The 24,175-nt window shown below is 37.1% G+C and overlaps 2 protein-coding genes across 2 annotated transcripts; one reads left to right on the top strand and one right to left on the bottom strand.

Annotated features, from left to right (window-relative positions):
* Positions 1-237: 237 nt before the first annotated feature.
* On the top strand, positions 238-2,696 carry LOC131655182 (uncharacterized). Its single transcript, XM_058925080.1, has 7 exons — positions 238-517; positions 594-798; positions 907-1,108; positions 1,287-1,480; positions 1,619-1,772; positions 1,873-2,037; positions 2,113-2,696. Exons 1-7 carry the CDS (start codon positions 370-372, stop codon positions 2,572-2,574), a joined length of 1,530 nt encoding a protein of 509 aa, XP_058781063.1. The 5' UTR covers positions 238-369; the 3' UTR covers positions 2,575-2,696.
* Positions 2,697-3,599: 903 nt separating this feature from the next.
* On the bottom strand, positions 3,600-9,923 carry LOC131660690 (DNA-directed RNA polymerases IV and V subunit 2-like). Its single transcript, XM_058929982.1, has 7 exons — positions 9,262-9,923; positions 8,842-9,054; positions 7,568-8,451; positions 6,518-6,809; positions 4,937-5,881; positions 4,449-4,720; positions 3,600-4,206 (listed from the first exon to the last, which is right to left on the bottom strand). Exons 1-7 carry the CDS (start codon positions 9,742-9,744, stop codon positions 3,705-3,707), a joined length of 3,591 nt encoding a protein of 1,196 aa, XP_058785965.1. The 5' UTR covers positions 9,745-9,923; the 3' UTR covers positions 3,600-3,704.
* Positions 9,924-24,175: the final 14,252 nt, after the last annotated feature.

The raw sequence follows: 24,175 nt of genomic DNA, 5'->3' as shown, positions 1-24,175 counted from the left end.
TTGATTTATTTTTATGGAAGGCCAAACATAATAATTTAGAATAAAATCACCTTGAATGACCGTATACATTTAATTGAACCACATTTAATATACTCACAATTTATTTATATGAGTATATTAAAATATTGTTTTAGGTTTTTACCAAAAGTAAAATAAATTGTTGTTTTGGGAGTGTATGTGGACTGCACTAGATCCAAGCATGACGGATATTTCCAGCTGTAGATTCCAAAAGTTGGAGATCCAAATTTAGTATAGTTTCACATTCATGGAACTAAAGCCAAATAGAATAGTACTTGCCTTATATCATCATGTATTTGATTTTTAGCCTTATCATAATAATCTAAACTATAGAATTATCATTTATCAATCATGAGATTCACTGTGATAATTGTTCTCTTAACATTATTCACTTTAAACAAACTTTGTGAGTCTAACTCATCTTGTAAAGCATGGCTGGTCCAATCCATTCCTACGGATATGCCTCATCTCTCCCACGTTCCCGGAGTCCTCTCCACCGGTACGTTTTTTATTGTTAGTAATTAGTTGATGGTACGTAGTAATAGTTGTAGTAAATTTTGTATGACATATTATAGGAGATGTGCTCCGGTGGCTGGCTGCGAACTCGACTAGTAGACTCGACGTAATTGCTCAGTATTGGCAATTATTAGCTTCACCGGACGATCCTCGCACGGGTGATTATGGTTACACTCGAGAACAGATGCGCGAATTTGGGGCTCCTCAAGGTGCTGCAGTTTATCAGGCATTGGATGATGCTGCAGACCGTAATGTTAGTATTAGGTATGTTTCAATTTTGCTTAGTTTAACTGATGTTTACTTGTTACTACTGAACTTGAATTGAATAGTGGGCACTGAATACATTAATTTCTTGTTGTATGTTTCATTTAGGTTACTGTCTCATTCTGGGATTTATCCAACATTTAACTTAGAACCATCCAATCTTGCTTTTGGAAGGCCAAATGTTAAGAATGTGACTTTGCTAGTGAAGGATTGGTGGGGCTCTGGCATTGTCCATGCCAAAGTTTGGATATCTGATAATAGGGATGTGTATATTGGATCTGCAAACAATGATTGGAAATCTCTAACACAGGTAGTTTGATTACATATCGCGCTATATGTTATGTTACGTTTGTTTTACGGATTATTTATCTATATGATGTATTATTACTCTGAACATGTTATAAGTTGTTTTTATAAGTTTCTGGTCTAATTTACTATGTGTTCATCCGTTGATACTTGTCTCGTTATTGATTACTTGTTTGCTTTAGGTCAAGGAAGTTGGAATTTATCTTACTGGTTGTCATGGAATAGCTAAAAAGGTTGAAGTTTACTTTAACAATTTATGGAAACTAGCATCTCTCAATTCTTCAGCTTACACGAAAACAGTGATGGATCAACAATGGCAAGTTGAAAGAAAGGTTCCTTGTTGGTCACATTTCATCAAACCTAGAGAGAGGTGCAAGTAAGTTTAAGATCCAAATCTTATGATATATATAAGTTTGTTTGGCTTCTCTTCAAGAGATTGCTACTAGTTGAACACCGGACAGATCTTCGATATAAAACTATGATGCTTATGACCATATCTAACTATGTGTCACAGGTCGCCTCTTCCTCGATATGTGGAGACTCATCATGTATCAGGGTATCCTCTTTTGGCCGACCCTTATATGTTTGAAGCCTCGACTCAAACTCCTGGTAGTAATTATTCAACAAAACTTCCCCAAGTCAACTATCTCTCCTTTGCTCCCCCAGAGGTAATGTTTATTATCTGTTATGTAAGATGCATTAAAAAGTCTAGGCATCGTAAGTGAGTTTTCTTGGATCTTTCATCTTAGTATTGTTGGTGTTTTGCAGCTATCATTTGGCAGTTATCAGAGTGATGAACAGGCATGGATTGATACAATTAAATCCGTTGGAACAAGAGAGACGGTTAGAATCAATACCATGGACTGGCTAGGCCAATCACAATATACAGACCAAACGGTTTACTGGTCATCACTATCGTCTGCAATATCAGAGGTAACTAGACATTGCATAAAAATTTATGCTTATCCAGCGCGACGTTTCTTTACGATTTTTCAATCGAACAAACAGGTTGTGTTTTCCAAACATTCAACGGTAAAGATATTGGTGGCGTATTGGGCACACTTCATCAATAGCACTGATGATTACTTGAAGTATCTACACTACACCAACACTCTATGCTCTTCTTCAAAATACAACAAATGTTCTGGTAAAGTTGAGATCAAATATTACGTGGTACCGGGTTTCAACAAGACTGGACCTGCATTTCAGAATGGAAGTAGTACAGGAAACATATACCCTGATTTTACAAGAGTGAATCATGGAAAATATGTAGTTAGCAATGTAAGGGCACACATTGGGACAAGCAACCTTGTATGGGACTATTTCTATACAACCGCAGGTGTTAGCTTTGGGACATACAATACTGCCATTGTATCTCAACTTAGGGAAATTTTTGATGCTGATTGGAACTCTCCCTATGCTGTTCCTATTCAAGAGCTGGAGAGATTCTATATTTCTAGTTTCAAATAGATTAAATCTGACAAATAGAGAAAACACTGAATAAAGCATTGTAAGTTACGATTAAAGAAAGGGGAGAAAATTGACTACTGTTTATTATTTATTGACTACTGCTGATAATATAAACAACTATACTTGCTAATAATTTGCAAATTTTTATGAATAATACTCTTTATAATTTTAATTTCAATTTTAAATATAATTAGTATGCATGCAAAATGAAGTGGTTTATGGTGAAGGTAAAGACAAATGATATTCACGTAGGAAAATTCACTGTATTATTCACAAATGAAATAATTTTAAATGGTTACCATTATTCACAAATGAAATAATTTTAAACGCATAACCATTTCAACTTATCCGTATTCTTATGAATTATGATATAGTTGTAAACGTATTTATATAATTGGTCAAATTTATAGACCAATTAAAAGTGACTTCAGTTTAAAAATAACATTGCAAAAAAATTGGGTTTGGTTTACCATTTTATAATGTTAAATTTTCTGATATTCTCTGATCTATATCTTTTAGTAAGTTATGAAGATGTCTTAACAAATATTCATCAGACATTGATCACTGGAAAACACACATTAATCAATGGAATTATAAAAATTTAAAAGGTATTAATCAAATTGAGGGTATGTATTATATGGTAAACGATAGTTGCAACGCATGGGAAAAATGATTGTGGGGTGCTATAGGGACTTTGAAAAACAATGGGTGAAATTTTAGAGATGCAGAAGAACTATGACATGGAAAATTATAACAAGTGTCATGAAAGTAGCTTTAACATATATTATAATGAAGTAATAGATAATAAATTTAAAACAAGAAAAAATTTGTGGTAATCACAACTAACCACCCGCTCATCATTTGTGAACTTTCGGGCGAAGAACTTCCAGATATGAACATTCATTTTTGAAGTTCAAACAAAAAGAAATGCAAGGCACTCAAGAAAATCAAGATGCTTGTCATGAAATGCTCCTAACTGATATATCCAGGAAGCATCCAGGAACCAAACTGATATGTACACCAAGTTCAAAAGACTAGTCTAGGGCAAGCATTAGATACGCGTCAAGTTAAATAGTAGTTGTCTAACAAACCAAGTTCAAAAGATAGGCGACATGTTAAATAGTAGTTATCTAGCAAATCTCGGTGTCAAACTTGAGGTTAATGCCCATGCTGAACAGCTCCTGGGACAGTAACTTTGCTCCATATGGAACACTGGCCACCACAATGTCATCGGCTGATTCACAGAATCGGCAATAGGGACCTCGTATTTTCCGCCCACCAGATACCGGCCGCAAGATCACATTTGCAACATTTTTGCATTTGCTACAAATGTGTATCTGAGACGAATCACTCAGGGTGAAGAGACGTTCATACAAGTTAGAAGACGCACCATGGGCGATCAGGCAATCACGCTCCATTTCACCAAACTTGATACCTCCAAATCGCTTCCTGTCAGCAACGGGCTGTCGGGTTAGCGGGTGAACTGGGCCGGTGTTCCTGAACTTCACTTTGTCCTCAGACATGTGGTGTAGTCGCTGGTAAAATGTTGGGCCCATAAATATTAGTGATTGAACCATCTCACCAGTCCTCCCATTGTATACTCTTTCGTTTCCCCATCTTGAAAAGCCAGCTCTGTCAGATACAGAACATAAAATAGGGTTCAGTGCAACAGAAAAACATGACAACTTAAAAGTGAAACTTTGGAACGATAAATTTGATGTGAGCCTGGAGCAAATGCAAGAAAAGGATCTACAACCATGAAGACATTATTGGTAAATAAGAAATATCAGTCATACAGTAAACAAGAGCAAAAATTGAAACACAAGTAAACCTAAAGCGCAACTAAAGTAAATAAAGTCATGATGAAACATTACCTGTGAAGCTGGTCAGTAATGGCTTCAACAGACGGAGTGGAGAAAGGGGTAGCATTTTTCAATGAACCAACACAAGCGATACCCTTTCCTAAAGCAGCCTCTAGGAGTTGCCCAGGAGTTTGTCGTGAGGGAAATGCATGCGGATTGATGACAATATCAGGAACAATACCTTGTTTTGTGAAAGGAAAATTCTCTTGAGACTCCAGAAATCCTAAAACACCCTTTTGTCCATGCATACTAGAGAACTTATCTCCAAGAACCGGACTTCGAACCTGCAAATATTATAAAAAACATTTTTTCTTAGTGACAAATACAACTTTGCGGTAAAAGAAAAGATTTCAGTTGTTGAACACAAAAAAAACATTCATGTTCAGATGTACAAACTTATTTATTTGCATGTCTATCTCAACTTGCACTTATGCATCCAGCAACCCTTAAAATTCATCCACAAGGCCATCATTCAAGCAGTTTTTGGATTCACAAGTTACCTGTCTTAACGAAACAGTAGCGAAATTCTTCCCCTCATCATTTGAGGACAGTACAACCTTTTGAACATAACCCCTTTCAGTGTGTTTTAACTTTATACTGTGGTCAGTCCCTGCATCAGCACATCGCCCAATAATAATATCACCGCTCTGCAAATTCGCACCAACAAATGGAAAGCCATCATCATCAAGGCTATCAACTCGACCGATTTTACTCTGTATCTTTCCAAAATTCACTATGTCTTCAGGTTTTTTTCTCTTATCTGAAGATTCCTTATTTTCAATCTCAGCTTTGTAACTCCTGATGTGCTCAGATCTGAACATACCACGCTGCAAAGAAGCACGGTTCATCACCAATGAATCTTCTTGATTATAACCGAGATGTACATTAACAGCTACAATTGCATTCTGCCCATTATAGAATTCAGACTTTGGAAGAACTTTACTTGGACCTAGATATCCCGGTTTTCCAAGACAATCAGAAGCCATTGTCCGAAATAGTGGTCTTTGAGGATAGAATAACTGGTGAGACAAAGCATCGACTCTTATATTTGGGTTTGTCGTAGAAAAGCCAATAGCCTGCGAGGAATGTTTTTGGGATTGGTACAACACTCTCCTAGCATGGTCATGATTAGCAAACGGAACCATTGAACAGCTTAGACCCAATAAGAACGACATATCAAGCTCACAGTGAGTGTACTTCACAGAAGATTTTCCTTCTTTGCCAAATAAATATTGAACACCCCAAGCAGTCTTGAAGTCCTCTTCTTCTTCGGGACCAATCAGCTCAATTATGCCATTATCCAACAGGGACTGGAAAGATTTATGCTCCGACTTAGATTCTTTAATCTTGAGGAGATTACTAACAACCAAGAGTGGACGGAGAATCCTTCCTGCATCAGTTAATATGCGCACTTCTTCTTGAATTTGATCTCTTTTGATTTCAACCTAAATAGAAATAGTTAGCACTAGGCTCAATAGAAACAAATCACAAATTTTGCAATTACTACAACATTATTTTATATATGAACCAGGGACAATATTAGGGAAACAGTGATACAGTAGACAGCTTACAAAGTCAACCGAATTGGAAACAAAACACGGGAAGAAGAAATGTGAAAAGAGTGGTATTGGAATTTGGAAGCTTCTGACAAAATCAACAGGATCCACTCCTCTACTCCAGTACATACTCAGTATTAGTATTGTGTGAGTTGTTTTCAAATTGTGGATGCACTTGTTGCATATTAACCGTAGGAAGGAAAAGTTCAAACAAATAATATAATCATGCTGACCGTTTAATCATATGTTAGAAATAAACCAAGCTGCAAAATTAATATCCAATAAAGACCGAGATTCCAAATGTTTAAATACATAACTATGTTATTTGTTAATTAATGTATCATCTTCTCTGCAAGGATAAATGATTTATGTTAAGCTACTAAGCCTCAAATTAATAGCATATGACACCAACCTTTTTCCACCGTATATGAGTTCTCTCCAAGACTTAAATGAAAAATAAGTACTATAAAATATGAAAAATGAAGATATGCACAATCAACTTAGAATGAGAGAATAGAAGTGAACCTGAGGAGGCAACTCTTTTCTCCGTCTTCGATTTCGTAGCTCTGACACAAATGATGCGGAATTCGAACAAACTCCAACCCATTCCCCATTTAGGAAGACTTTGTCTTTTTTTCCAAGAACAGTGGTAGTATCATCAACAAGTTCTTCCATCCCACAATCAAACAGGTGAGGAAGTATAGATTCAGTTACATTGGTACTTACTACTCCTGTGACAGACAAATTTTTTACAAGTCCACAATTTTCACCATCAGGAGTAGAGAGGAAACAAACCTTACCCCAGTGAGAAGGATGCCTGCAATCAAAAACTTCCATTAAAGTAATGAAAGCATTTAAATTTTTATAATAAACAAAGCAATAGTTCAAACATATATAAACAGCATATTTGAAGTTTTGAACTATAAACTTGAAGAGAAATCAAATATTCATTATATTACACACATTGATCACTCAACTAGAGAACAAGTACACAGTTAAAGCTACTATGACAATGCCAGAGAACAGATCAATCCCGGTTGGAAAGTTGATACTAATAAAGTTATACTCATGCCAGTGATGACTAAAGAAGAGATTACAGATTTCAACACGACTTCTTAACCAACCATTTAAATCACAACACAACTTACTAATATTACATATACGTCCCCTCCCCTCAAAAAGGCATTCTACAGAAGCTGATACTGAAAATGAAATGGAAGAGGCCAAGATAGTCACCATAAAAACACGGAATCTAGTCAACACAGGCAGCGCTATAAAGTATTAATCAATGAACCAGGAGTTATAAAGACCAGACAGTCAGGTAGTTTGATTTAGTATTGGTTTTCTTGTTGATGGCAATATTCCAAGGGGCTTTGGCATGTTTATGTTGCTGACAAATTAGTAGTTATACGATTCAGTGTAATGCTGATATTTAACCATAAGCCATCTAGGATGAAACAATTCCATTGACACACTTCACACACCTCAAAAAAATACAGAAAGACTAAAGTTGATACAGTTCCCCCACCTCACAAACTACAGAAAGACTAAAATAGACAGTTAAAAATTACTTACGGGTATCTAGCATCCCCAACCTTTCCTGTGTACTGCACTTGTTGCCTTGTTCTTCTTAATTCAGCCATGGTTTGTAAGGGATTGGTTCGGCCAAGCGTAGCAACCACACCAGAAATCCTTTCCATCCTTTTAAAAGGATGTGTCCACGCTCCAGTAGAAAATGCTCTTTGAAGACCATTTGTAATAATGGAAGCATCAAGATAGTGCTCAACTTGACGAACATCTCGATCTCCATAAAGGTCTCTCTGCAGAACCTTCGCCAGTCGCTTCCGAGCGTGTGCAAAGTGCACTCTAATCTCACGTTCGAGTAGCTCACCAGCCAACTCAAGCCTCTTATTTCGAAAATCATCCCTATTATCAGTTTTTCGGCGGCCATTATACGCCAGTAAAAGAACCTTCACCATGTATGCCAGATACCGTGCCTTCCTTTTCAATCCTTTAATGTTAGGAAAGACATACATGTCAAGGCACTCGTCAATAGATTCTGATGGTGGAAACTTGACACCTTTAATATGTTCCTCTAGGAAAAGAATGGCATTCTTTCCCCTACGGAATGCGCCACACTTCTCATCTGCCTCACGTATGGATGCAATGAGAAGGTTTTCAATTCTTCCATCTCCCAATCCATAATCGATGAGATCAACAACCTCTTTATCAGAAGTGACCCCAAGAGCAAAAAACAGTATCCATACAGGAACCTCGACAGACAGAAAATATACGGTGAGCAACTTATCCCCGCTTTTGATTCCTTCAACAATGGAATTTTCCACTAATTTAACAACCATCCTATTTCTCTTCATCTGTGACTTGTATGCAACTGCCCAATACGGAGCAGTTGTCACCCAGAGCCTTTTCAAAAATATTTGCTCCTGTGCAATAAAAATCTGCAACAAAAGCAATTTACAAACAGCAGCATAGAAATACATTGTGAAGATATAATATACATACAATAAAACACAATAATACAAATACAACATTTATGCACTGCATTAAAATTTAAGGTTAGATATGTTTGTAATGCCCATAAAATTACAATTTTTAAGTTTATTCCCTAGATAAATTTTACTCAACTTCAGTCTCTATTTTGATCTTTCTACTAGAAGAGTGCTTTTAGTCCGAGAAGAAATTTACAGACCTACATTTATGCAGGGATTCAACTTAACCAATCTAGAATTTTATAGGACCAAAAACATATTTAACCCTAAAATGTACAAAAACTGTAACAAACAAGACAGATATGTATGTAATGTAAGCAAATCACGAATATAGCCAACCTTCTCAGCACCCTTGATCAGAAAATAGCCTCCATGGTCAAATTCACAATCACCTTTTTCAGCTTCACTCATCCAGCACAAGTCAGACTTGACCATAACAGGCAGTCTACCAATAGTTATTTCCCTGCTCTCATCCATGATAACCTCTTGATCAATGTATTCCTCTTTTCCAGTCTTGAATTTATCACTCCGAACCTTCTTCGGAATATACACCTGTATAATTAACACACAGTTTAGCTAATCTCTATGTCTCTCGCATTTCATCTTCCACATTTTTAAACACGTTTCAAAAACACAATTAAATAATCATTTCTGGTCAATAAACACATGAGCAGCAAATAACGAACCCTAAATTTTCATGAACAGTTAACCACATTGACGAAACGAAAACCTAATAAAATGACGGAAAAACCTTCTAACCTGAACTTGAACATTGACTCTCATTTTGGAAGCATAAGTCATCCTCTGAAGACGCGCATGTCTAGGAAGCATCTTCAACTCCTGAGTATTATTTTCACTACACCAAAACTTCGGTCGATCGAGAGTCACAGTACCAAACTTAACCCTAGCGTAACGATAATGCTCGGTATCACCTTTCTTAGAAGGATCAAACCCCGGAGTAACAGTGAGATCTCCGAAGGAATTGAACGTATTCTGAAGTCCACTAGTGACGAACTGGTTAAACGAGTTGATCTGGTGACTGATCAAACCGTACTCGTTGAAGAACATTACCGAAGCTTTTCTGCAGAAGTATTTCACCAAGTCATCGCCTAGCTCGTTGAGGATTTCGGATGTATCTTCGTCTAGGTCAATGTCCATTTCCATGTCGTTGTTGTCGTCGAGTAAATCGTTCATGTCTAGACCCGCGATGCTACCGTCTTTGCTTGATCCTACGTGACCCATTGTTGCTAACGATTTGTACACTGGTTTTGGGGAATGGAAATTTTAGGGTTTATGTATGAACAAAGGGTTTTTCTACAATTTTGTTGTAATGTAATGTTTCGTTTGCTCTCTCACTCATAGTGGAGTGAGTGTGAGTGTGAGTTTACACGAAAATGAGTTTTGTACTAGTTTGATGCTCAATAAGCATTCCTCGGATGTTATGGGTAATACTTTACTTTAAAAGGGTATATATGGGAAAGTAACTTTTTACCAACTTCACAGTGGTACTTCTGATTAATTATTTACTTAACTTTCTTTAATTTGTGACCGGTAGGAAAGGAATGGTAGGAAATGACGCATGTACCCTAGGGTTGGGAAAATTATATCATTTTTTTCTTCCGATTTCTATTGAATTATATAGGTTTATTCGGTAAACTAGCCATGTGGCTGTTATAAATTTTTTAGAATATCTCATTACACTCTTTTGATTTTTTTTAGATATTTGACGAAATTTTAATTATGTTCTTTGTTTTCGTAGATTTATATTCGGAAGTATATTTTTTTTTAAAAAAATTGATTTTTTCTATAGGTGTATCTACGAAAACATTTTAAATTAGTGTAAGTTGGCAAAAACTACATATAAATTCAATTCTGAAATTGTTCTGTGGGTACGTCTACGAATTGGCTTAGCGCCAAAATATTCCGTAGATGTACCTACAGAAGCATCTGATATAGTTTGAACCAGCATGATCACTCTCTTATTGTCACACTTCATCTTTTAACACTCACTCTCACCATCCTAAAAAACCATACTTCATCAATATCATTTTCCACTCCAAAGCTCCAACTTTTTGGTGCAACAAAAATCAAAGGGAGCAAGAGAATACTCAATTTAAGCTAAATAGTCATCTTTATCCATTGCATTCCCCACATAATGCATGAATTTTCTACAAAAAAAAAAAAGAAGTTATTTTGCTTCTGTAGGTACATCTACGGAATGTGTTGAAGATGAACACGTTCCGGATGTGCATCTACGGAAGGTGTCTCTGTTGTTTTTTTATAGCAGTCTTGTAATTTTGTGGTATTTTTGTTATTGGTTACGAATAGGTAGGGGATCACCCCCAATAATATCTCAAGAGAATTAATTTCTTCAGACGATGTTTCACCGAAGGTTGAAGAGGTAGTCGTAAAGGCGGTCGATGTCGGCAGTGACTATAAATACAAGCAAGAGTTGGATGATCGCAAAAGCATGTTCAGATGGATTCGTAGAAATGCAACTAACCTTGGTTTTGGTGCGGTAATAGGAAGCTCGAATAATGGTACGGCAAGAAGAAACACTTTCGTAACAATGTTGTGCGAAAGAAGCGGGAAATATCATTCTCCTCTAAGGAAGTTTAAAAGAGACGACACGGGTACTAGAAAATGCGAGTGTCCATTTAAAATCTGTGGTTACATAGTGGCTAGCAAGAAGTGGATATTTACTGTTATTGAGGTTTGCATAACCATGACATGTGGGAAAAATTACAAGGACATCATAGTGTATGTCGGCTCAAACCGGAAGAGAAGACATATAAATGATATGTCCTAGAATCTTGTCCAACCGAAAAATATACTTGCCACATTGAAACGGAAGGAACCCGACAACGTATCAAATATAAGGAAAATGTATAGCATCTGGTATCGCAATAATAAGGCGATTAAGGGAGATAGAAGTGAGATGCAACAACTGCTGAAGATGTTGGATGATAACAAATACGTGTCGCGGTACTGATAACACGAATTTATATAGTATATTTGACTTAATTATCATAAATAATGGTAGTATTTTATTTTAATTATTCTATTTTAATTTTAGTATTATCCTGGTATTTTCATTGTTTCAGATTGACTAGGTTATTCGAAGATTGATTAAGAAAAGGAAAGAAACCGAGATGAAATCGTCCAAAAGTCCAAAGAAATGAAGGGGTGTATAAATAGCAAAAGAGGGGTATTGAAGAAGTGGAGCAAATTACAAGTTTAAGCCCAGCCCACAAAGGAGTTGAAGCTCCCACCTCACGCAAGAGGGAGATGCCCGTCTCCAGGGCCCAATGGCTGAAGCCCACATCTCAAGCAAGTGAGACGCCCGTCTCACACTTTCAAAGCGAAGGAGGCCACGTCATTAAGTAGAGATGCCCGTCTCCACCCCTCTACCCAAAAGATATGTCCGTCTCTTGACTAGTTCAAGGAAATTCAATTCCACGTCCCCTGTTTTTGTGTTACGTTCCAAGTCAAATGAAGCTATATTTTAGGAGAAGAAAGTGGAACGGAAAAACGTGAAGAGAAAAGTCGGTTACTACATGGGACTATAAAAAGAAGACTGAAGCTTCATTAAACGGTTCGGAATTTTAGCAGCAAAAGTGCAGTCCTAGTTTCTTTATTTTTCATAATTTCTTTCAGCAACTTTAATTTCAACATTTGTCATTTCCTTCATTTTTCTCACAGCAATTTCTACATCGAAAATTGTTGTGAACTTTTAACTGATCTAACCTTACGTTAGACCCAAGTTCTTTTATTTTTCTTGGTTTACTTTCTGTTGAATAATATTTGAAGAACGATCCAACCGACATGTGGTGGAAGTTCAAAGTACTTGAAGATCAAAAGATTAATTCAGCTTTTTATTATTCAGGTTTCTTATTTATAGCTTTTATTTATATTTTGACTATTGCATGATCTTAATCGTATGCCAATGAATATGCCTGAAATTATAAATCTAAATCGTCTATGCATGTTTAATTTAAAAAGTATGTCTGACTAAATTACCTAGATATCGATATGTAAATTAATCTAACCAAAGGGATCCGAAATAAATTGGCCTAAATAATATTTTATTAAAAATCACCTTTTTTGGTTTTAGTGTCTAATTGAATGTATTAAAGTTTATAAAATCAACAGAGCGGAAGTTTGAGCTTTTAAAACTGACTAAGGTTAGAAATCAACAGAGCGAGAGTTTGAGATATTTAACCGAATAGTAGACACTAGACATTAGGTTTAAGAACAGCGAGAGCAAATTAGAACTAATTAGATATTTATTTATTTTCAAAAAGTGTTTTTAAACTCGAAGGGACAGCGAGAGCGTATGTTAGGGAATATTAGCATAATCTAAGTCAATAGAGCGAGAGTTTGAGACAAGCGATTTTAAGCAAATAATATTTACATGAAAAAGGCATTTTATTAATTTTGTTGTTTTCAAAGAGCGTTTCTAAATCCGATGGGACAGCGAGAGCGTACATTACGAGTTAGGAGCGTAGTCTAAATCAATAGAGCGAGAGTTTGAGAGGAGGACTTTTATATTAACTGTCAAAACAAAGATTGTCTTTGTGTATTTTAGGAAGGTTTATATTTGTAGTAATTCTGTAACAGCTGTATCTTGCTAATTACTAGGTTTATTTATTTAGGATCAATCCCATAATCACAAGGATTTGTTTCCTTAGAACTAGATGTCCATATTTCCTAAAATAGCCTGCAGGCTGATGTATATAAATATAGGTCCAGTGACCTCATAACAGAATATACAAGAATATTATTTCTTCTAAATTTGATATGGTATCAGAGCTCCTGATCCTTGGGAGCCTCTGACCGTGTAAACCCTAAGTTGCAGCCTTCATTGCTGCGCTACTTTTAACCTTTGTCGCAGCCTTCATTGCAGCGCAGCCTTCTCTACCTTGATCGCACCTAGTCATGGATGAGATCGTGAATCCTAGTCTGGAAACTGGGGACAGACCCCAGCCTGCTGGAGAATTGCAGAATGTTCATTCTGCTTATCGGTTAAATGGGAAGAATTATCTCAAATGGTCTCAACTCATTAGGACCATCTTGAAAGGAAAAGGAAAGGCCAGTCACCTGACTGATAGTGCACCTGCTGAAACAGATCCCAAGTTCAAGTCATGGGATGAAGAAGACTCCATGATCATGGCGTGGCTGTGGAATTCAATGGTCCCAGAAATTAGTGATACCTGTATGTTCCTTAAATCAGCAAAGGAAATTTGGGAGGCAGTAGAACAAACATATTCTAAGGCCAAGGATGCTGCTCAAATTTATGATGTAAAGGTGAAAACTGTGGCTACCAAACAGGGAAACAGATCCGTTACAGAATATGCTAATCAACTCAAGTCTCTATGGATGGAATTGGACCACTATCGAGTTATAAAAGCAAAATGTTCAGAAGACTCGGCAATCCTTAAGGAGTATATTGAACAAGATAGAGTCTATGATTTTTTGGTAGGGCTGAATGCTGAATATGACCAGGTCCGAATCCAAATCTTGGGAAAAGAGAAAGTCCCAGGGCTTAATGAAGTGGTAGCCATTATCCGGAGTGAAGAAAGCAGGAGAGGACTGATGCTGGAGACCTCAATAACTGAAAGCTCTGCAATGATAGCTGAAGAAGGAACAATCATGGTTACTAACCAAAGGAGAAGCGGGGTTCCCGATATGGAGAAAAAACACGAGCATATCTGGTGTACCCACTGTAACAAGCCGCGTCACACAAGGGAGAAGTGCTGGAAATTACATGGGAAACCCCCAAGCCGGGAATGGGGGCCGAAAGGAGGCCCTCCCAAAAAAGGAGGGCAAGGGCAAGCACACATCAGTCATGGACAGAATGAAGGATCTGGCCAGCTGAATCATGAAGAGATAGAACGGGTAAGATCCTTCCTTAGTAAATTGGAGAAGCCCACAGGTACATGCTCCTTAACATATTCTGGTAAGTTTCCACTTTCTTTTGGATTTAATGTTTCAGATACACCATTTACACATTACTGGATATTAGACTCTGGAGCCACTGACCATATGACCCCTCTACCCAAATATTTCTCCACATATTCCCCATGTCCTAGCAATAAGAAAATTTCCACAGCAGATGGAACCCTTATGACTGCAGCAGGACAAGGAGAGGTCCAAATAAACCCATCCATAACATTAAAAAATGTCCTTCATGTCCCTAAATTGTCCACCAATCTGATTTCTATACAAAAACTCACAAAAGATCTCTCATGTAATGCTGGTTTTCATAACAACTCTTGTATACTGCAGGACAAGAACTCGGGGAGGACGATTGGACATGCTAGAGAATGGAATGGCCTATACTTCATGGAAGATCCTAATCTGCCTACCAAGAGCCGCTCTCTCATATCTAAATCCACCATGACCAACAAAGAGAAAGTTCAACTATACCATTGTCGGCTAGGACACCCTTCATTTCGAGTTGTAAAAGTGCTTTTTCCTTTCTTGTTTAAAAATTTAAATGTGGAGAGTCTCCATTGCGATGTGTGTGAGCTTGCTAAACATAAGCGTGTACCTTTTCCCATTAGCAATAAAGTGAGTCCTTTCCCTTTTTTTCTTGTTCACACTGATGTATGGGGTCCTGCTCACGTTCCTAATATCTCAGGTGCTAAATGGTTTTTAACCTTTATAGATGATTGTACCCGGGTGACTTGGGTTTTTCTATTAAAACAAAAATCTGAAGTTACCTCTGTGTTTTTCCAGTTTGTCTCAATGATTAAAAATCAATTTGGGGTCGGTATCAAAAGAATTAGGTCTGATAATGCCAAGGATTATTTTAACCTTGAACTAAATTCCTTTTGCCAAAAGGAAGGGATAATCCATGAGTCCTCATGTGTGAACACACCCCAACAGAATGGGATTCCAGAAAGAAAAAATGGGCACCTATTAGATCAAACTAGAGCTCTACTTTTTCAAAACCATGTCCCTAAGAGATTTTGGGGGGAAGCCCTTCTTACTACCACCTATCTAATCAATAGGTTACCCACTAAAATCTTAGACTCAAAAAGTCCCATGGAAGTCCTAACCTCATTCTACCCACACTTGGATCCCACTAATAAACTCAAACCTAGAATATTTGGGTGTGTATCCTTTGTACATGTTCATAGTAATGAAAGGAGAAAATTGGACCCCAGGGCTGTCAAATGTGTGTTCTTAGGGTACTCTACCACACAAAAGGGATACAAATGTTTTCAACCCCAATCAAAAAAATTCTATGTGTCAAGAGATGTTACCTTCAACGAACGAGAGAGCTACTTCAAGCAGCCTCATCTTTAGGGGGAGAATGGAAGAGAGGAAGATGAGACTCTCATGCTTCCAAATATGGCATTTGGTCCAGAAATTGAGACAAATGGCACTGCTGTCCCTGAAATTGAACCAACAGCCGGACCTGCACTTGAATCAACAGCAGGACCTGCACTTGAAACAACAGTAGAACCAACAGCAAGACCTGCACCAGAACCTACACCTGAACCTGCACCTAATGGTGGGAAATTTGGGAAAAATCTGGTATATTCAAGGAGAGAAAAGGCCATTCTAGAATCTGGCAATGTCCAAGAGTCCAGCCCATCATCACTGCATGAGGTAACACTTTTGAATCCTATAAACTTCAATGATTCTAATGAGTTTGTTTCTGAAAATTTTGATAATTTAGAAGCGCAGGTGGACCAAAATCTAGACCTACCCATTGCCCTTAGAAAGGGAACTAGAACATGCACCCAACAACCACTTTACCCACTATCAAATTTCTTATCCTTTGATAAATTCTCACCTACCCATAAAACCTTCCTCACAAACCTCAACTCCACACACACACCTTCCTCTGTATCTGAAGCATTATCCGACAGGAAATGGAAACAAGCCATGGATGTGGAAATGGAGGCGTTAAGCAAGAATAGGACCTGGGAACTTGTCACCCTACCCACTGGAAAAAAACCAGTAGGATGCAAGTGGGTATATACAGTAAAGTACAGGGCTGATGGGACCATTGAACGTTACAAGGCAAGATTAGTGGCCAAAGGCTTCACTCAAACCTATGGAATTGATTACTTGGAGACTTTTTCCCCGGTTGCTAAGATGAACACGGTCAGAGTAATATTGTCATTAGCAGCAAATCATGATTGGGACCTGCAGCAGTTTGATGTGAAGAATGCTTTTTTACATGGAGACCTTGAAGAAGAAATATACATGGAGTTGCCCCCTGGTTACAATGGACAGGTGGTTGCTGGAACTGTTTGTAAGTTAAGAAAGGCTCTATATGGGCTGAAACAATCCCCAAGAGCGTGGTTTGGAAGGTTCACCAAAGTTATGACAGGTCTGGGCTACAAACAGAGCCAAGGGGATCATACATTATTTATCAAACATTTAGTTTCAGGGGGGGTAACAATTTTATTGGTGTATGTAGATGATATTATAGTAAGTGGGGATGACAAAAAGGAGCAGCAAGTGTTAAGTGAATGCCTTGCCAAGGAATTTGAGATCAAGACATTAGGGAGACTTAAATATTTTTTGGGAATTGAAGTGGCTCATTCCAAGAAAGGAATCTTCATATCTCAACAAAAGTATATTACAGACTTGCTTAAAGAAACAGGTAAGACAGCCTGCAGACCAGCAAGTACCCAGTTGACCCAAATATAAAGTTGGGAAGTGCGGAGGAGGATATTGCCGTGGACAAGGAAATGTATCAAAGACTTGTGGGCAGACTTATTTACTTATGTCACACTAGACCAGACATTGCTTTTGCTGTAAGTCTAGTCAGCCAGTTTATGCACCAACCAAAGGAAGCACATTTACAAGCTGCTCTTAGAATTGTCCAGTATTTGAAAGGGACCCCAGGAAGAGGGATTTTGTTCAAACGAAACAAGAGTGTAAGTCTTGAAGCATATACGGATGCGGACTATGCGGGGTCAGTGGTAGATAGAAGATCAACTACTGGATACTGCACCTTCCTTGGTGGAAACCTCGTGACTTGGAAGAGCAAAAAGCAGAGTGTAGTAGCTAGATCGAGCGCCGAAGCAGAATTTCGAGCAATGGCCCAAGGAATATGTGAACTTCTATGGCTGAAGATTATATTGGAAGACTTAAAGATAAGATGGGATGAACCTATGAGGTTATATTGTGACAACAAATCTGCAATTAGTATAGCCCACAACCCGGTGCAGCATGATAGAACTAAACATATCGAGGTTGACAGACACTTTATCAAAGAAAAACTTGACAGTGACATGATTTGCACACCATATGTATCCACTCAGAATCAGCTTGCAGACATACTCACTAAGGGGCTGACCTGTATTAACTTTGAAAGAATTATATCCAAGTTGGGAATGGAAAACACCTATTCACCAGCTTGAGGGGGAGTGTCAAAACAGAGATTGTCTTTGTGTATTTTAGGAAGGTTTATATTTGTAGTAATTCTGTAACAGCTGTATCTTGCTAATTACTAGGTTTATTTATTTAGGATCAATCCCATAATCACAAGGATTTGTTTCCTTAGAACTAGTTGTCCATATTTCCTAAAATAGCCTGCAGGCTGATGTATATAAATATAGGTCCAGTGACCTCATAACAGAATATACAAGAATATTATTTCTTCTAAATTTGATATTAACGTATTTAATAAAGATTTTTGATTTGGTAAAGAACCTGGCCAATGGAACTTCGGATCACCTAAGTTAGACGAATTACATACCGATATCCGCATCTCAATATTTTATCTAGATATAAGATTTTAGTTTCCCCTTTACAAACAATTGAAACATCACTAGCCTTAGCTTTACATAGTAACCTTAGATAACGGTCGATCGATTCATAGTCCCTGTGGATTCGATATCTTTTAAAACTACACGACATGATTGTGCACTTGCCGTCCTCAGATTAATAAACACGTAAAGTCGCGATCAGGTACAGAACTTGCGACGATGGGGTTACGTCCGAGATATTTTTCGGACTTATCCGGATTCGGTAGAGTTGTTCAACACTTTTCAGTGCTCCTTCTTGATTCTACCTATAATACCAACAAGTATCGACTTCCGTTATTTGAGATGGTAGGTGTTACATCCACCGAGAAGACATACGTCGTTGGTTTTGTTTGTTTGGAGTGTGAAAAGAGAATAATTTTAGGTGGGCATAAGAGGTTTGTCGGCCACTTTTGAAGGAACAAGTCGAGATGCCCAAGGCGATTGTTATGGACCGCAATACCGCTTTGATGAATGCGGTCAAAAAGGTATTTCCTTCTTCTAATGCATTACTTTGTCAATATCACATAACATGTAATGTAAGAAGTAAGGTTAAACCCGCGGTGGGGACGAAACAAGTAGAGACCGAAGGTGGAAAATTGGTGAAGTCTGATGTGATTGTTGAACAAATAATGGATGCATGGACTCGTATTACAAATTTTTCGACAAAATAATTATACGCCGATTACGTCTTTCAATTTCGGAAAGTGTGTGAAAAGTATCTGAATTTATTGAAATATGTTGAAAGCACCATTCTTGATAAGGTGAAGGAGAAGTTTGTGTGCGCAGGGAATGATAATGTCTGACACCTTGGGAATACAACCACCAATAGAGTTAAATTGGCACATGCTAGTTTGAAAAATTGGTTGGCTAATAGCAAGGGTGACTTGTGTCGAGATTGGGACACCGTAAATTTCATGATCAAAAACCAACATAATGAAATACAAACCACTTTTGGTCGGAGCATTACGGTGTTGGAACATCGATTTAGGGAAAACATTCTTTTTTCTCAATTGATCGACAATGTGTCTCGGGCCGGATTAAACTATATTTTTCACGAGGCCAAACAAGGTGAAACTGTCGGTTCAGATATTGTAAAGTGTGGTTGAACTATTACTAGAACGTACGATCTCCCGTGTGCATGTGTTATTGCTAAAAAAGTGAGATTAGGTGAGCCAATAAGAATGGACGAAGTTATTCCTCGTTGGAAAAGACTTAGTTTTGATGATGATGGTTGCGTCGAAGGAGAAAAATTGAATATCTCTATTACTTCTGAATTAGAAGCGATATAAGAGAGATTTCCGAAGGCCGGTGACAACATGAAATTCCACATTAAAGAATAATTGCAGAAGATTAGATATCCTGAAATAACCGACATGAAACTGCTGTCTCAGCCGGTTAAGACAAAGGGTGCTCCAAAGAAATTGAAGCCTACACCGAATGAGAACTCGACTACGCAGTCTCCTTCTTATCGTGAGCATGTTGGTAAACTTTTTCCCGACTCACTGACTCCTAAATCTCAAAAATCTTTAAAAAATTCAAACAAAGGAGCTCGCATAAGCAAACCACCTCCGACACCTTCCATTAAAAATTCCAATCATCGAAGGGGTGCCTATTCCACCGAAAATTCCATTCATCGAAGAGATGCCGGTTTTTATGTGCCTTGGATGGGACCTTACGCATCGGTATCGAAATGGATGAAATTCCCATAAATGGGACGTCTTAATGCATGTGCATATGATATGGTGTGCATTAACTTGACGCGTTATGGTTTTTCGGAAAACTTTTCCCACCCCGCACCGCACCGCCTACAAATTCAAATGCTCGCATCATGTGTATTGGATGGCTTTCAAAAGCGAATCACTTTGTGCAAGTTTACTTGAAACCAGATGCCCCATACCACCTATGTCACTGGAATGGGCACTTCATCTCACCGAAGATGCCGAGACGTGGCCGAATATTTTTGTTGATAGGATACACGAATTTGAAATATTGAACAACATCGAGAAGGAAACGAATAAGGAAAAGTCAAAATTGGAACCACCAATAGATTTGGGTGGCGACAATTCTTTTGATGTATTTTCTAGTTTCAAAGTGTAATGTATGCACTCTATAACATTTTGATATAATAAATTTTTGTCAAGTATTAGTTTATGTGTTTTTGTGTTTTTCCTTCTACTGCTACTGCTATATTATTCTGGTCCGTTAAAAAAATAACAGGAAAACTTCTATAGATGTATCATGCATCTACAGAAGGCTCTGATTTTGAAAATTATGGGTTTTTTCCGTAGGTACATATAGGGAAGCAAAATATCTAAGATCCTTCCGCAGATATACCTACGAACGTTCTGTGACAGAGAATGTGTGGTCCATATTCACCAAAGTTTTCTATAAAGTTGAGGTTTCTAGTGTGTTGTATTACACACAAACACGAAAATTTCTCTATATATTTGTGTTCATGGCATCCCCTAGGCCATCATCATGGATGCAATCATCATCCAAGCGACCCGCTCCTGAACAAATTATTTTCAAAAGAGATGGGCATGTTGTTTTATCTCCTCTTAAACCTCCGATACAGATGAAATTTTGGCACATCCATTCCTTGGACCAACTAAAAAGGTTTCTAATGTCTTTGTAAGCGGGAGAATACAAACCTCGCGAAGTCATCAGAAGGATTCAGAGACTTAGAACAAAAACCTCACTTGAGACCAGAAAAAAGGAACGTTGGTGGAATGAAGTGGAAAACGACATTGATGTCATTCAAATAATGCATGGATCAGATGAAATTGTTTTAACTGTTGTAATTTCTTAGATGTAATATTTAATTTTCTACTGGAATTATCAATGTAATGTTGTTTTTAATCAATGAAGGTTGCTTTTCTCATTGCAAATGTTGTTTTTCTGGTTTACTGGTTATGAGTTTATTCCATAGATGTATCTGCGGCGTATTCTGTATGTGCATCTACAGGACGTTTTCACGCAAATTTAAAGAAAATGTACTTCCTGAGGTGCATTCACGGAAGCACCAGAGACATTATTGGAAGCACACATGGTGCTTAAGAAAACTAAGGGGTGTAGTAAGAGTTTTTCGAATTTTTTATATAATAAATATTTAATTTTTTTAATTATTAAAAACATGATAAAAAAAAATTCAATAATTAACGAAGTTTTAACACACTATAATATAAATGCATTTAATATTAATTTTAACAAAATATTGAAAAAAAGTGATAATTTATATGAATTTTTAAATTATATATTTGATAAATATTTTATAGATAATTAATATTTTTTATTAATTATAAAATATCCAAGAAATTTATATGTATATTATATTTGAATATAATTTTGTATATTGTGAAAATTTATATATATTTTATATAGGTTAAAGGTAGTACACTGACAGTGTAAAATAATTTTACACTGTCAACCAATCACGATCATATTAAGTGAAGATATCTTTTACATTACAAAATATCTTTTACTTATTGTATAAAATTTTAATTATTAAATTTATTATTTATTAGAACTTGTAGTTTTTGGTGCATAATACTAATAAGTGAAGATATCACGTCGACTCTTTATATATTGTTTGGACTATAATTTTAAAAATTAAGTAAATAACTTAAAATCATAGTTTTTAAAAACAACAATTTTTAAATTGCTATTTTATTTATTTTCTAATTATTTAATTTTAAACTTTGATTAATCTTGTGATTAAATTTTTTTTTATCAGAAGTAATTATTTAAATGAATATCAATAGAATAAATATATTTTTATCAGTTAACATCATTTTTATATTAAATTAATTTTGAATTTATAAAACAAAATTGCGGATTATTTTCACTTATTTAAATAAACACCAAAAACTTAAATATTATAAAATAACTTAATTATTTGAGAAAATCTATAACAGTCAAAATAATGAACCTACTTAAATTTATTATATTACTTTTTTTTTTATTACAAGGAGGGCCTAAGCCCAAACAAAACACACTACACACACAAGCTTAGGGTACAAGAAACCCCTTAAATCTTTCTCAAAATTCTCAGCAAGCTAATGAGGCATCTCATTGAACATCTTGAAACCGTAGCCAAGGTCCTTCCCATGAAGAGCTAAAAGATGTGCACAACCATTCACCTCTCGGTAAGCATGACGAACTTCAACCTTCTCCAACAAAAGCATCTCCTTATTGATGAACCGCGTCAAACTACAACTAATCACATGATCATTACGAGCCTTGGTACAAATCTCAACCGCTTCCTTCGAGTCTGACTCCACCACCACCTTCGAGAAGCCAAGCCTTCTCACCAATTTGATACCTTCTAAAATACCCCACAATTCTGCTCTAAGGGGGCTGCAAGAACCAACACCCTTAGCAAAACCACCACACCAAGAGCCTCTATCATCCCTAATAATCCCACCACAACCAGCACCCCCATGCAAAGAATGCGCCCCATCAACATTGATTTTCACAAACTCATGAATAGGAAGCTCCCATTTAAACTTCCTCTCCACCTTACTATGCTTCATAACTCCATGATTACACACAACAATATTATAATCTCTAATTTTGTTGTCAATAATATCCTGCAAATTAAAGGGTCTCACATAATTATCATCATGCAACTGCCTATTCCTCCACTCCCAAATAGAATGGCATTTTGTAGCCCAATATTGCTTCCAATCATAATCCATGGGCAGAACATGGCTATTGCTATCTCCCATATTCATCTCAATCCACTGCAGAAGATCAACCTTGAAAAACTCCCTACATAGAATAATCGGAATCTTATTCTTCCAAACTTCCTGGACCAGCTTACAATCTCGCAAAACATGTAACGAGTCTTCTTTATAATGACCACATAACCTACAACTAGCATTTCCCAAGCCAAACTTATTCAACCTATCTCCATTCAAAATTCTGTCATGCTGAACCAACCATATAAAGCACTTAACTCTTTCCGGAACCCGCAACCGCCAAATACTACGCCACCTCTCTCTTCCTATGGAATCATACCCCTCCTCTAAAAGCTGATAAATATTACTCACAGAAATATCACCATCATCAAGCATAGCAACGTCAAAAGTGTCCTCTCCATAGTTCATGGCTGGCGGATGAACAACAGCAATGCGGCTTTTAATCTCGCCAGGCAGCCACTCCATTAACTCCCAATTCCACTCTCCATTTGCCTCAACAAGATCGCAAACCCGAGCATCCTCAAGAGCAAGAGGAATACTCACAACACTATCCATAATAGACTCTCCTCTACTAATCCAGGGATCTCTCCAAGCATGAATGTTACTCCCATCCCCAATAATCCAATATCCTAGCTCCATTAAAGAGGAAGAAGTACTCGCAATAGACTTCCAAAGATTAGAGTCAGAAACTTTGGCCTGGATACCGTTAGTACAAGCAGACACCTTGTATTTACCTTTCAGCACTTTACACCATAGATCATCACTACCATTAAATATTTTCCCACCTAATTTCATGATGCACGCCTTATTCATCGTATCGAGCTTCCTCAAACCTAGCCCTCCATGATCCTTACTTGTAGAAACTTTTTTCCAGTTCACAGCATGATAATTCCGATGCACATCAGTATCCCCCCAGATGAAGGAGCGCTGCAGCTTATGAATATCCTTTATACAAGCTTTCGGTAGCATATTGGTCATCATTGAATAGGTCGGGATGGCTTCCATAACACTTTTGGTAAGAGTAACTCTACCAACAAAGGATAAATGTCTAGCTTTCCAACTTGTAAGCCTCTTCGAAATTTGATCCGTAATGTAACTAAAATCATTTCTCCGTAACGCTTCCCCTTTCAACGGAATACCAAGGTCCTTTTAATACACTCCATCTGAGCCTCAGAAGCTTCGCCGAAGATAAGCAAA

The sequence above is a fragment of the Vicia villosa genome, linkage group LG3 (genome assembly GCF_029867415.1).
Source record: "Vicia villosa cultivar HV-30 ecotype Madison, WI linkage group LG3, Vvil1.0, whole genome shotgun sequence".
Lineage (NCBI taxonomy): Eukaryota > Viridiplantae > Streptophyta > Magnoliopsida > Fabales > Fabaceae > Vicia > Vicia villosa.
The sequence above is the reverse complement of the archived record's forward strand: the minus strand, read 5'-3'. Positions and strand labels throughout refer to the sequence as shown.